This window comes from Actinia tenebrosa, unplaced genomic scaffold (assembly GCF_029948245.1).
Source record: "Actinia tenebrosa isolate PJP-AT-01 unplaced genomic scaffold, QUT_ActTen_1.0 PGA_scaffold15__27_contigs__length_11533743, whole genome shotgun sequence".
NCBI lineage: Eukaryota > Metazoa > Cnidaria > Anthozoa > Actiniaria > Actiniidae > Actinia > Actinia tenebrosa.
This window is the reverse complement of record NW_028292575.1, coordinates 1,289,743-1,304,416: the sequence shown is the minus strand read 5'-3', so window position 1 is coordinate 1,304,416 and position 14,674 is coordinate 1,289,743. Positions and strand designations below refer to the sequence as shown.

Below are 14,674 nucleotides of genomic sequence, written 5' to 3'. Positions count from 1 at the left end.
GCAAAAAAAAAATATTTTGACTTCTTACTTCACACAAGAATTACAATTTGAAACCATACTTAATTATAAAAAAGAAATATTGATCCTTAAATTTAAACCTATATTTGAGGGTCTTTTATTTTGCTTTTTGTCAATATCATTTTAAACCCAAAGTTTGGATTCACTTAGTGAATTTTTTCAAGAATCGCAAATGTGTTGTTATATTTTTTAAAACCGATATTTATATTGTATTTGAGGCGGGCTTCGAACCTTAGAAACTCAGCCCTTAGCAGTGCTTTAACTACGATTTTTTTCATGTTGTCGGCCTTTTTCGATTGGGTTAATTTGATATGTTCTTCACAGTAGCTCACTTGTGCGAGTTGGAAGGGATTCATCATGGGAATTGCTAAGTTTGATGAATTGTTTGGAAATTGTCTTACTTCGTTAGGCTTATTTTTCCTAAGTACGGAAATGAGAAAAGTAGTGTTGAATACTTATTATTATTCTAGTGTCCTGAAGGGAAAAATACCAAAATATGAATAATATATGCAATTGAAGATAGTGGTGACCTGAGGACACCTAAACCGTTCCAAAAAAAGCTTTTATGTATGTCAAGTTTTTCACTTGCATCCCGAAATTCCAAGTATATTTTTTCCTAATAGGAAACCACTTCATATACGATTTAAGAAGTAGAACTTATTTGACGATTTAAACGCATAAACCTGTGTGTAGCTCGGTAGAGTTCATGGGCACCATTCGCGATACTGAGCGAAGAATATTATATTCGCTTTGTAAGTAATTGTAAATTAAGTCTTATTTGAAAAAGAACTTTGAATGGAGCACTATAGTCGATTGTTGGACGAGTTTATTTACATATATAGCACCTGGAATTTTTCTATTTATTTCTCATGTTCGAAACTTTGAATGTGGCCTAAGTGTTCTGTGGCCGGAAAGAAATATTCAGATGGACACAGCATGAATTCATGCAATTTGTCTTTATTTCTTTCATACCGGCAAGAACTGAACTCCGGTTCCCGATCCTCGGATTCTAAGGACATCAGCCAAAAAACAAGACAATTGAATGTGAAATTTGTAATATTTTATGTGGGCTATGAACTTTAACAAATGAACAACAGTGTTGTTGTTGGGTAAAATGATTAAAGGATCTTGATCGATGTGGTTTGGCTCCTCAAATGTATACAAGCTCGAAGCACCGAGTCCAACATTAATGCATTGTTGTTATTCTTGTTTGTTTTCACGGCATGCTGATTTTTTGCCCTGTCGTTGATGATATCGACGGCACCATATTATCGTGCATTGGTGTACTAGTCTATAGCACTCGAATAAAAAATCTAGGAGGATTTTTCACTGACCTATTTTCAATGTTACTCACTTCACTTACGTATACTGTTCTTGTTTTGTCTCTCAGAAATTCTCTAATAGCACTCTAAATTATTCTAAGATGCGATTAACGTTCAGAACATGCTTTCGTTTGACACTGAGATCCTTTTGTCCAATAAACGTACGGATTTTTCTTTCGCTTTAGGAAACACTTTTTTTTTTGTCTCGCACCAAACACGCTGCCGATGGTCATAGCACTCATGCAAGGTTCCCCGTGATTGGTTAATTCGATAATCCATTTTAGAACCAACAATAGTGCCACATGTGTATAGGCGCTCTTTATACTTGCTCTGCGCGTCTTTTTTGAAAGGTATTCACGCGCTGGTGATTGACTGACAAAGCCATTTGCAAGAGCACTGTGGCCAGCTGTCTTGGGTTAAAAGGGAGCATAACTGGGTCCCAACCTGCGTTAATCGAGTGAGCTCGCACTTAAAGCAGCTCTTAGTGTTTTGGTTGATGTCTCAGTTTGACTCGCCCGCGAGGAAGAGCGAACTTCTTGAAGAGTGCGCCAACAACGATCTTTGCCTGTCAAAGGCAGGAATCAAACAGAAGTGAAGAACACACTGACACAATACAGCAACCCGTAACATTTACTGTGCAAGGTTCAAGAGAAAATATGGGAGATGAAATGCTGAGTGTCTTTTATAACGGGGATATATTCGGAAGCAATGGAGCACTCAATGACAACAGCATTCAAGCTTTAAAATCTGGCTTAGCAGATTCCACGGAGTTCCATCTCTTTCGTGACTACTTTGGCTTGAGCCATTTGGTAAAGAACACTACTCTTTGTGATGAGGACGCCAATGAACTTGAGAAATTCTATAAGTTTACGTACAATCGATCCCGAGGAGACAGCATTGGCTCAGATCGTGATTCCATCTCTAGTTCAGGATCCAGTGGAATCAGCGCAGAGTTCGACCTGAAATTGGAAAACCATTTTACTTCAAAAGCTGTTGGATCATCGCTTGCGCCTGGCAGCACGCTGTCGACCAGGTCTCTAACAAACTTAAAACGAACTGACATTGATACTGTAGCCAGAAATCGAAAAAACCGCGAAAACAAGAAAAACCGCAACGCCAATGTTTGCGTCTTTTGCAGAAATAACGGCGAAACCAAGAAAGTTTACTCGAGTCATGTGCTGAAAGATGCTGATGGCAACACTACTTGCCCGATTCTACGAGCTTATACCTGCCCATTGTGCAAAGCATCGGGAAATGATTCCCACACCATCAAATATTGCCCAAGAAACAAGAATGGGAATAAAATGCAAGCTAAGGTATAAACTTGCCTAAAACGCTTAATAATCAGAATTGGATTGTTCAGCCTTCCTTCTAATTGAGGAAAAATTTGTGTGTCTGTCAACGTTTTGCGTTTATTCAGCAAAGAACAAATTTACATCTTTAAAAAACGGTTTTTTAGACCTCCCTAGTGTGTTCGTACGATCCCTGACAGTTTTATGACAGACAAAGTCCGACTCAAACGTCAAAAAGAAAAACAAAGAAATGACCCATTCCATCAAAATATTCTGGCAAGAAAAAAATGAAACTCCGCATTTTTTTTAGAACTTGTCATAATTTTCCAAAATTCTAAGCAGAGCTTTTCTGCCTAATATCTTTAGCCAAAATTCAGTCCCTTCCCATGGATATTTGGGTGTGTAATAATTCAAAATTGTGATTTTTTTTTTCAAAACGCCATTTAAACTGTTATCGCAGTAAAATTTCTTTTTTGTTTACAAAGAAGAAAATGTTACGAAAATATTTCTCGAATTTGCCTGCAAATTTGTGTCAAATCATTGCCAACTAATCCCAAAAATAACGTCGTATATATAAATATATCACAATTTATCAATTTATAAAGAAGTATCTTGGAACGCATATATTGAATGCGGCAGATTGAGCCAAAAAAAATATTCTGAAGTATAAAAGTATATTATATTAATAACTTTATTTAGAAGAAAATATAATTGACTAGTCCTTTAAATATAACAGAGACCTGCATTTTGGTTTGTTATTCATTCCATGAAATAATAATTTGGGAGAGTTTATTTTATTCCAGAGAAAATTGATTCTGGTTACTCTTCTTATTCAGGAAATATTTGGACATTGTTAGGAAATTTCTAGTTCTCTCAGCTCTTTGAGAAGAAAAAAATAATAATACAAGTGTAAATAGTGATATAGGCGTTCATCTTTGGAATGATGGGCGCTATTTGGACGTTTATTGTACTAAAAATCTCAAACTTTCTAAAACCCATTTAAGTGATTGTCAAATACATAAAATCATTTCCATTGCCGCTACAAAAAGGGCATGGATTGCTTGCTTCAATTATACGAAATAAAAGCGATAAAATACAATACAAAGTGTGTTTTTTGTGTTTGTGGAATAAATTCTAAAGTACACATTACTAGAAAAAAATTCCAGAAATCCTCCGCTAAAAAGAGGATTTTGTTTTAATGACTGAACTGCTTATTTTTTTTCAGAGTGAGTTAAACTGGTAATTCTAATTTTTAATACAACAAAATCTCTCTCAAAAAATTGGAATTAAACCACGTCGAGCGTCAACCAGCTTTCAAGTTCGAAGCACTTATTATCAGAACTCGACGCAAATATTAATACAAGAAAATGTTTAAGTTCTGAACGTGAATTGTTTTGTTTTTTTTTTTTTAGTTTATTCCAAAAATGTTTTCAAAGGATTTTGACTTCATTTATAAGTGGAGTTGTTTATTGAAAGCGTTTTAGCCCTGAGCATTGAAAGGTTGGATTCAGAGGAGATGAAACACGAATAAAGCAACCCGAATAAACATGAACATCAGTTCATGAAGCCAAACGAAATTGAGAATTCTTTGTTTTGGCATGGGTGTCATTAGTAATGTCATCACTGACTCCGACAGCAAGTCGAAATCTCATCGACTCGACAATTTGGACTCAATATCATGTAGAAGTCATCGTTCCTTTCATTTAAGTAAGTTTGGCTCTCCGTCATCTCCAATCCAGAGCTTGCCGGATTTTGCCTTCTTTATTGTTTAAAGAAGAAACTATTTCTTCCTCTTGATGATAAGAGGGCCGCGGATTAGGGCACGTCTCTGATTCGCTCGATAGTAAAAAACTGTCCTACGGGCAAAATCATTCTAAATACGACCTTTCTGTGTGATTTTGATCAATCACTTGAATTAGCTCATATCTTGAACCACAACAGTGGTAAATTTTGAAGAAATTTTTTTATTTTATTTTCCACTTAATGCCTATTTAGTTGCTTTACAAATCCGATAGTAAAGGGTAAAGCAATTGATTAAAAAGTAAAATAAGTATAACTAGCACAGAAAAGTATTGCCCTTTTTTAATTTCTCGATCATGGATAGCGTTCAAGTCAAAGAGATAACAAAAATTGAAACAACAACAACAAAATAACAAAATAATTGAATAGCCTTTTGCTCAAACGTCGATTGATTTTATTTATTTTTCAATTTACAATTATCCGATTTATATCATATATTAGTATAGAGGGAGAAAATGGTTTGGGTAGCGCTTTTTCTTTATGTAGCGAATGTTATTCTTTTGCCATATGAGAGTCTTATCCATAGATAAGGAAATGCCCCCCTTTCACTATCGTTTCAATCAGGTATTCCCCGAAATAAAACCCTTGAATCTGTATATGAAAGGGCAAAGTATAAAAGTGGAAAACAGAGATATGGATTGATCGGTAAGCTAATTGAGAGCGGAAATCCAGAGAAAAAAAGAAGAGAAGAAAAAATATCTGAATGATTATTATGCAAAATCCAAACCTTTTGTGAAATTTGAGACCTCACATTTTTTTGAATTCAAAACCAAAAAAGACCACTTTTTCTCTCATGTCAAGATAAATAAGATATTTTCCAGTGCTTTCTGGCTCTCTTTTTCTTTCTTTCTTTTTTTTTTTTTTTTTTTCTTATATATAACTTTATTTTTCTTTGGACATTTTTTGGATTTATGCTATATTCTGAGCATTCGCGAGTGATTGAAGAGTAAATAGTAGCAATTTTCCCTCTTCGCTCAAAAAAAAAAAAAAGAAAGAAAGAAAGAAAGAAAGAAAGAAAGAAAGAAAGAAAGAAAGAAAGAAAGAAAAAGAAAAAGAAAAAATCAAGAAAAAGAAAAAGAAAAAAGAAAAAGAAAAAGCTTATACCGGAACCTTCTAACAAGAAAAATCACATCAAATAGATGGGAAATTATTTCTGGTGCCGAGAGTCTGATATGAGGTCTGCATTTATAAGGTCGCCCCAAAGGTGCTCTTAAGTTTCATGGTAGCATTTCTTCTTTCTGGAAGGGGGAGGGGTAGGTCGGGGAATTTTAGGGGAGAGTGGGTAATACTTCTTTCTATCCTAAAGTAAATTAAATTAATATATATCCATATAACTAATAAAGCCCACATTTTTCAATTATTTTTAAAAGAAAGTCCAATATCTTAAGTGGCAAGTCCCTTTGTGTTCTTTTTTCCGCGCGAAAAAGGAATTAAGATTTTTTTTTCGAATTTCTGGAACATTTCTGGATGAAAATAATTGAAATACTTGGTTCAAATAAGAGTATATTTATTCTAGCCGTTCCAACAAACGATGAGGTTTCTTAGCGAGCCTTAAATTCTGTCGGTTCGTTTTTCCTGATTTTTTCCTTCCGAAAAAAGCGACTAGAAAACTATATAATACGGCTTTTTAAAATATTTTTTAACTATAGTGTCTGCAGCAAGATTTCTTCAGTAATGTCGAGACCTTTGTACGCCTATTTTTCTTAAAATTAGTCTTTATCGAGGATACTTGAAGGCCTTAAATAAGATAAAAGCATTTTGCATTTATCATATTTGGTATCCTTCTAGAACGTGCTCAAAAATCTCAGTCGGCCCTGCATAAAAACGCAATATGATAACACGGCATTTTTTGTCTACAGCTCGCTCTTATACCTTCATTAATTTAGAGAAAAAATTCAAAATAATCACTCTTAAAATAGTAGAAGGGCAAGTGTTTTCCTCAATTATTTTCTCCTCCAATTTCTTCCTTTTATCTCTTTCCATTTTTCTCGCACAGTAAAAAAATCTGGTCGACACTTGATCCAGCGAGTTGGCATTCTCTATATCCTACACCGTCTATTAACTTGCCCATTTTCAAGGAAAGTACGTACTGTTTTTCCGGCCTCATCCTATAAGATATCCTCACCTATTTAAATCACACTTACTATTATTTTATCTCCTCAAATTTCGAGTTCAATTCCTTGGAACAAACTAATACTATCTCTCCCCTCCCTCGTTAATTTTCCCCTCCCTTGTTGAATCTCACTTTCACAATAACCCTTTCTATTATTTTATCACTTCAAATATCGAGTTCCTTTGGAACAAACGAATACCATCTCTCCCCTCCCTTTTTCTTTTTGACTTGTTTTCTTAGATTAGAATATCCCATCCATTTAAAATAACTGAAAGATTAAAGAAATAAATGAGCTCAGAAGAATTTAAATAAGAGTGGCATGACCATCAGTTTGCATGATGGAATCGATATTTCACGTTCGATCTAATTCCAGTCGAATTGACCTCAAAATTCAATGATTGCAGCCGCCATTTAATCATAGTGCTTTAACTTGAGCCTTCCATTAGTAGGTATCGCGTTTAACCGAGATATTGTAGTATTCAAATCGAACGGGAAATTTTGCAGAATGCTTAGAAATTTTATTCTTAAGCGGTCTACCGCATCGTAGGCCGTGATGCAAGCTCGTGTGAATTCTTAATTATTTTATTATTATAAATAGTTATTGATAAATCCTTATGTGAAAATGCCATAACATTCATTTGACTATATTGTATCGTTTTTTCTCTCTTCGTTTTCTTCCCTTTTTTTTTTTTATTTTTTTTTTTATTTTTTTATTTTTTTTTTCTATTTCTATAATTTTTTTTCTTTTTCTTTTCTCTTTTTTTCTTTATTCTTTTCCTTTTCCTATCTCATTTCATTTTTCTTTTTCTTTGATTTGCTAACATCCAACTTTTTGGTCATTTCCCTTCTTTCTCTTAGTTATTCTTTTCCTTTTCCTTTCTTCTCTCTCTCTCTCTTTCTCTCTTTTAGTACTCTGTTTTCATACCCCTCTTTTTTTTTACCATCTTCGGCGAGTAAATTTCCTACAAGTATAAGTATTCCACCAAGGTTTTATTGATGAAATTCGAGACGAATTTTCAGTTTCAAGCGCGTACCGTGCAAGGCGGTAAGTCAACACGATCACAAACAAGGCGGAGTGAAGCCTCCAATTCGTTCAAATATCCATTAAAAAATCTAGAATTGGAAAAAAATATCTCCCGCTAAGATCCTTACATCGACAGCGCCAGGGCAAAAACACTCGGTTATATGAACAAGAAGATAAGCTTTGCTCCTATTGAAAAGACTTCGTATAAAGTTATTTATAACTTAGTAAATACTTCTTCCACTTACACTACAAATCGTTTGAAGAGTACTTTACTTAGATATTCCATAGTAGAATATATTTTATTAGCGTCTATAATTTTCTTAGTATTGGCGCCCTAGTTTTTTCTTGCAATTTATTTCTGTGCTTTAGATATTTCAGACGAAACAATGCTGTTTGGCTAAACGAAGTCCCCCGTATTTTTTACAGAGTGTATAAGGAAACAAAAAAGTTTTCAGCTTTTAGCTTTTATTATATCAAACTGCTTTTTTTCTTTTTTTCCTTTTTTTTTTTTTTTTTTTTTTTTTTTTTCATCACGCATCGATATGTATTGCTGCAAATTATAGGGCGTCCACTCTTATTCAAGTTTTATATGCATATAACAACTGGTGTCTCTTATTCAGCACCTTTCCCATCTTGGCTATTATGCTACTTTTTAAATCATCCCTTTGGTATAAAAGTATATATCACCACTGAGATATTTTACTCGAGTCATCCTATATCGTTCTGCCATTAATTATATTTCTCGTCTTTTTCCGCGTCCATCCATCGAGCGAATGTTCGCGCAATTACCAATTAATTGCCTTCATCCAATAATAATTTCAAGCGTATTTTTCTAGAAGTTTAAAGGAAGGACTCGTAAGTGCTCAATAAGGTGTAGTAGTCTTTTGACATACTCCCCCATGCGATTAACAATGCAAAATACGAAGGTTATGAAGAACACCACAGGATATGACTTTGAAGAGATAATAGGTCGGCTAATTTTCTTTTTTTGTGCTAGCGGGATACTTTGATTAACATATAACAAGATTCGAGGAAATAGGTTTCGAGTTACTCATCGATTTGCGCCTGAAAATTTCGGTAGCTAAGATTTGGCCACTAAGAGCTATTTTGAGCTATTCAATCACTGTAAATTCACAAAATCCTTGCACAGTTTTCCTCAATGTTTTTAACCAAAGTTCAAATGAATACTTTTATAATCATGGCCATTCACATGCACTGAAGGCTTTCTTTTCTACTCATGTAAGATGTGGCAACGCTCTCTGAAGACTTCGGATTATCTCAGGCCTCTGTCATTGTCGCTTAGAATATTTAAAACTCGAGTACTAGAACTATTCGATTGTAGACTTAGGATCCAAACCCCTCCACCTATCCATCCTTCTATCCATCTATCCATCCTCCATCCAACCAATCGACCCCTGCCATCTGTCACCTATCCATCAATTCACTCATCAATCCATCCACCCACCCATCTATCAATTCACCCATCCACCCATCCATCCACCCACTCCTTTATCCATTAACCCATCTATCCACCTATCCGTGCATCCACCGATTTATTCAAGTTTCGAATTCCTTCAATTTTGTTTTTTCGCATTTTTCCTTTTAATTTCTCTTTTTTTCATTAATTTTATTCTTTCTCTCCCTTTTTCATCTTTTTTCCCCTTCCCCTCTAACGCAATACCTCTCTTAGATTCATCCTTTATATTTTTTTCTTACGAGCTTCCTTCAAACTGAACACTTCCATTTAGTATTGAGTATATTGTATAGCTGCAATTGATCAAAACCAAACAATAATCCGTGCACCAAAATAACTCGGCTCCAACGACCCATCACAACCAGCCATCTAAAGAGGTCGAGCCGGAGGCAATAAAAAAAGCCACAATGCAAACTACAGCTTAATAAAACCAATACTTGATCCCAACCACTTGTTCATCAATCATATATCAATATGAAAACAATCAGCATCTAAATATAGAGCCGTAAAGCCACAACTCGATGAATAATGACTTACCCTCACCTGGGAAATTTATCAATCGAATTATATATTCTGGTCACAAAGTTTTGGCTCGCGACGGGGGATCGGCGTCAGGCACCCTTGGAAACAACAAAATGTAGGTTTAAGATAATGGTTTCCCAAAGGGAAAGAAAAAGACGTGCATTAGTTCTATAAGAGATGAAGAAGTCCCATGGATTGGATGCTCTAATATATGAGATTAGAGGCAAATTAAATTGATATTTGTATCAGATTAAAATTATTTTTTAGGTCATTAATCCTATAAACTTGACGAAAAAATTGGATCATTAGGGATGGAATTGAAACTCCTTTTTCCTTTAATTCGACATTTACTTAAATGTTCTATGTTACCCTAGCTACTATATTCAATTCGCTCCAAATCAACTACATGCAATACACTACACAACAAAACACTCCACTCCACTCCACCCCACTCCACTCCACTCCACTCCACTCCACTCCACTCCACTCCACTCCACTCCACTCCACTCCACTCCACTCCACTCCACTCCACTCCACTCCACTCCACTCCACTCCACTACACTCCACTACACTCCACTACACTCCACTCCACTCCACTACACTCCACTCCACTCCACTACACTACACTACACTACACTACACTACACTACACTACACTACACTACACTACACTACACCACACTACACTTTAATCTAAACTACACGTACACTACACTACACTACACTTTACTACACTTCACTACACCACACCACACCACACCACACTACACTACACCACACCACACTACACTACAATACACTACATCTAAACTACCGTTCTCTAATATTAACCTAACTTAACTCTACTCTACCCTATCCTAAACTAACTCTACCCTGGCCTACCCTACCCTACCTACCCTTCCCTTCCCTACAAAACCCTACCCTACCCTACCCTACTCTACCCTACATCATTTTACTCTACTCTTTATCATTTTACAAGTTTTTTCTTTTATGTTTTTCATACTCCCTTTCATTTTCATATTTAGTGAGTTGACTGCTCCATTTCTTTTTCTCATAATTGTTCCCTTCACTTTCTTTTCATATAAAAACAAGAATAGGAAAGATCGAGACTACTACTATTACATGCCTATTAGTAAATGAGTTCAAAATCAACCACTTTAATTTTGTTAAGAAAAAAATAGAGCCAGAATTAAGTGCATCAGATGAATATTGTTGACTTGTGATGGAGCTAGACAGAACGAATATATATCACTTAATTCATATCCCGAGGTCATGTTCTGATGGTTTGATTAAAATATTCTTTGTTTGCATTGAACAGATGTTTTGGGTTGACTTTCCTATTGATAAGATAGTTGATAGCTGAATTTGTTTTCCTTTAGTTAGAAAATGGCTCGTCAACAAAAAATCCACAAGAATAAAGAAGTAATTTTAAAACAGATAAAAACCGTCACCCCCTAGCTACAACTATTTTCGCCTAGCTACAATTTTATTATCTTGCTTGGTGTCCGCGGAACACACCAGTGCAAGGGAGCACGTTAAAATTTTGATTGTGTTGGTTTATCTTCGATTTTATCGCACGTAATCTAAGATATGACAGGCGTTCCTTGTAGTGCTTGTTTACGTGCGCGCGCTACACTTTATGGCAGGCGTTCCTTGCTTTAGTCGGGCTAGCGAATTTACTCCGAAAACCGACGAATTTCTACACTCGTCATTCCCTTCCTTACACGATCGTAAGCCATTCGGATCGGCCGAAACCAAAACACTACGAGGAACGCCTGTCACATGATGGATTGCGCGCGCTAGATAGATCAACCAAGAACAATACCTTGAATTTCCTTACACAAACAAAATTTTAATGTGCTCCCTTGACCAGTGTTGCATTTAATGCATACCGCTGTCTTTAAAGACCACAGACTCAAGGCTTCGCGTCGTTTATAAGTCAGCTACTCAAAGATATATATTTAAAGTCCGTGGGATTTCAAAACATTATCATTATCCAACTTGCATTTTACATTCCAGATGACATTTGTAAATGGTTTGCTCTTAAACGAGGTTAAGCATGTACAAATGAATTTTTTTATTCTCACCACAGGCAACCCAATCTCCTTGTTCTGTGATGTAGAATTTGATTCCGTGTTTACGGTATTATTTCGAAGCCAGTTTAATGCGTCTCTACGGAGTTTTCTTTTTTCTCTTTTCTTTTCTTTTCTTTTTTCTTTTTTTCTTTCTTTTTTTTTTTCTTTTTTTTCCTTTTTTTCCCTTTTTTTTCGTCTAAAAACGCATGCACCAATTTGGCTTCAAAATTAGCAAAACATCAAAAGATACAACAAGCTATCAACGAAAGTCGTTCTTATTATTTATGAAAGTACTATTTTCACATGCCACGAAATGCTACAACACCACAAAACAACAGATTGGGCTGCCTGTGTTCTCATTAAAATAAACATGGCTGCCGCCTCGACTACATGAGAAAAGCAATCAAAGAGGATTATTTTGCTACAAATATATGAGAATAAAATTTATTTTTTTAATAGGTTTTTTTTTTTTTTGGACCGTGCAACTATAGCTGTACGTTTTATAAAGGGAGTCCACTAAGGGGTCCGCATTTTTAGAGGTGTATCACTATAAATGTATTAATAAAATGTCGGATTCCAATTGAATCAGAAACCAAATTTCCAATACACCACAAAATGTACTAATTTTAGAATTCATTCAATCTTTATGCCATTTTATTATAATTTTTTGATTATAAGTGAATTCCTAAAAAGTTTGTCCTAATCTATACGTGTTTCGGTATAAATGGTGCCAAATGTCTTTTCAAAACAAGACTGAATAGAATATTATATGATATAGTAAAGAAATTAGCGTACCGCAAAACTCTCAAAATATATATCAGCCCTACCGAAAAAACTAAGCTCCCTAGAATTTGAGTCGTAAAAGTGCAGGGCTTATTTTCGGAGGTCCACGGTATTACGGTATGGTAGTTCTCTTACAAGTCCATATACTTGGTGATTATTCCTGGTATACGCCGTACATCAATGCAACAGCATAGATATCCCCTTTTACGACGCTGGATGACGCGAAGTTATCAAAGTTTTCATTCCACAAACATCGGCTTGTAACTCTCAATTCCTGTCCACCGACAGATCCGAAATAGACCACACAAATCAGCTTATATCTTTCATAGTTCAGCCATTTTACTTTCTGCTTGATATCCTCACATACCGAGACACTGAGAGCCTTGCATTTCGTTGCTTCGTACTGGTTCATGCCTTCAACCGCTTCCTCCAAAGCAACATCCATGATCTTCTTAACGACATGTGGTGCGAACTTCTTGTCTTCTTGCGGCTCGGTTCGGTAAGTTGGTTGAAGTGCCATTTGACGATGTAGTCCGTCCTTTCCCTTTCCCATCGGTTGATAGTCCACTGTATCACTCGTGTTCCTTGGACCATAGTTCATGGACGCTTTCCTAGGCGAGGAATGAAAATATGGGTTGGACATTGAGGGTTTTCGCCTTTCCGTCTTCTGAGGGCTGCCATGGAATTCAGAAGCGATCGAGGAGCTTCGAGTTCTGTCTCCATCCCGGCCAGTAGCATTATTGGCAGTTCCAGATTGTGTGAACCTTGGAGTCTCAGATTCCGACACTGGTTTACTAAGAATAACTTTGGGTGCCTCCATATTTTTTTCTGTGTGGTTTCCAAGATATATGCGATGTTGGGTTTCAACTCTCAAATATTCTTGCCAAGTTCCTTAAAACTCGTGCAAACGAACATTAACAAACAAAGATTTCCGAATGCTAGTACAAGGCCACTGAGAAGCCCATTCCACGGTCTCTAAGTTTCCTTCTCAACCTTTTCTCTCAAGTTTATAATATCGCTTCGTTGAAGTTAACCAAACTTTGTTCTTTAGTTCAAATTGGTTTTGCAGCTTTACTTATGCGCCAAAATAGTTGTTAAAGTTACGTTGCCAAGGTGATATACAGTAAACAAACTCAATCGTATTTTCAATATCATATTGACTTAACATAATTATTCACAAATCGATGAAGAGCTTATTCATTGATAAACACGCAAACCATTTTTAATATAGGTCCTGAGAGCGTAATCTTGAATAAACGCAACGGAGTTGCTTTTACAATGCCATAGTTGATGACAAAGAAACGAGGACAAGCGCTGATGTAATAATTGTGTTGAAGTCAATTAAGGGGTTGTTCTTTAAAGTGAACTGTGGTTAACCTAATTATAGAGCTTTAGAATTTGAACAATGTATATTAAGTCATTCAATTTGTTAACCAATGGGAACCAAGTGAATAGGATGCTCTTAGACTGTACCAACGACAAGAATCATCGCCGAAAGCATCAACGTAGCATCATCATCTGTTTATAGATTGAAATCTAATAGGCAAAGTGATCTCTTAAAATCTTATCTTTACAGCATCCTAAGACTGTATATAAATCTGCTGATTAATATATAATTAAATTACAAGGAAAGTTAATGGAGTTTGAAGCCTTTAAATCTCCTTTTTCTTAAAGGTTTTATACATGCAAGACAATCATTTTAGGTTCAATTTGCTTTATATTTAATACCCTGGAGTCCAGAGGTTATTTATTCTCGCTCTGGCGTTTGCTGCTTTGTTATGTTAACCTTGCGTGTCCCGGAAGTTTACCTTTTAACTATTTTAATTAGAATTTGCTTGTCCATTCTACAAAACGGAAACCGTTACTTTTGCAGAGATTAGTTTGCAAGCCCCTATTTCCTCAAACGTGCAGCATACAGCATCATTAGTGCAGCAGATGCTAATCTCTTAGCTTTTCCGTCTTTGTTTTCCTAGACAAAAACGTGTTGTCTTCTTATGCTGTGTCACTTCAAAGCCAGCTTTTATATTCTTAAGGTTAAGTGCTTGGTGATTAATAATGTTTGTTGAACAATAGATGTAGTTGTGCAAAACATGAGGGTGTCTCCCAAAGGACTTGTAATTGTTGTATGAAAAACTAAATATCTGATCTTTTTTGTCTTCAAAACGTGAGAGAGGAATTACATTACCATACACACCAACCAGCCTAGGAAAAGCAACAGCTGAATCCACAGAATTCAAATATAAGGAAAAAG

The 14,674-nt window shown here is 35.6% G+C and overlaps 2 protein-coding genes across 2 annotated transcripts; one reads left to right on the top strand and one right to left on the bottom strand.

Annotated features, from left to right (window-relative positions):
- The first annotated feature begins 703 nt into the window (after positions 1 to 703).
- Positions 704 to 3,737, top strand: LOC116298509 (uncharacterized). Its single transcript, XM_031707009.2, has one exon. The coding sequence runs from the start codon at positions 1,997 to 1,999 to the stop codon at positions 2,660 to 2,662; it is 666 nt and encodes a 221-aa protein (XP_031562869.1). The 5' UTR covers positions 704 to 1,996; the 3' UTR covers positions 2,663 to 3,737.
- A 7,243-nt stretch (positions 3,738 to 10,980) lies between these two features.
- On the bottom strand, positions 10,981 to 13,687 carry LOC116298508 (dynein light chain Tctex-type 5-like). The gene has a single exon (XM_031707008.2). It carries the CDS (start codon positions 13,241 to 13,243, stop codon positions 12,578 to 12,580), a length of 666 nt encoding a protein of 221 aa, XP_031562868.1. The 5' UTR covers positions 13,244 to 13,687; the 3' UTR covers positions 10,981 to 12,577.
- Positions 13,688 to 14,674: the final 987 nt, after the last annotated feature.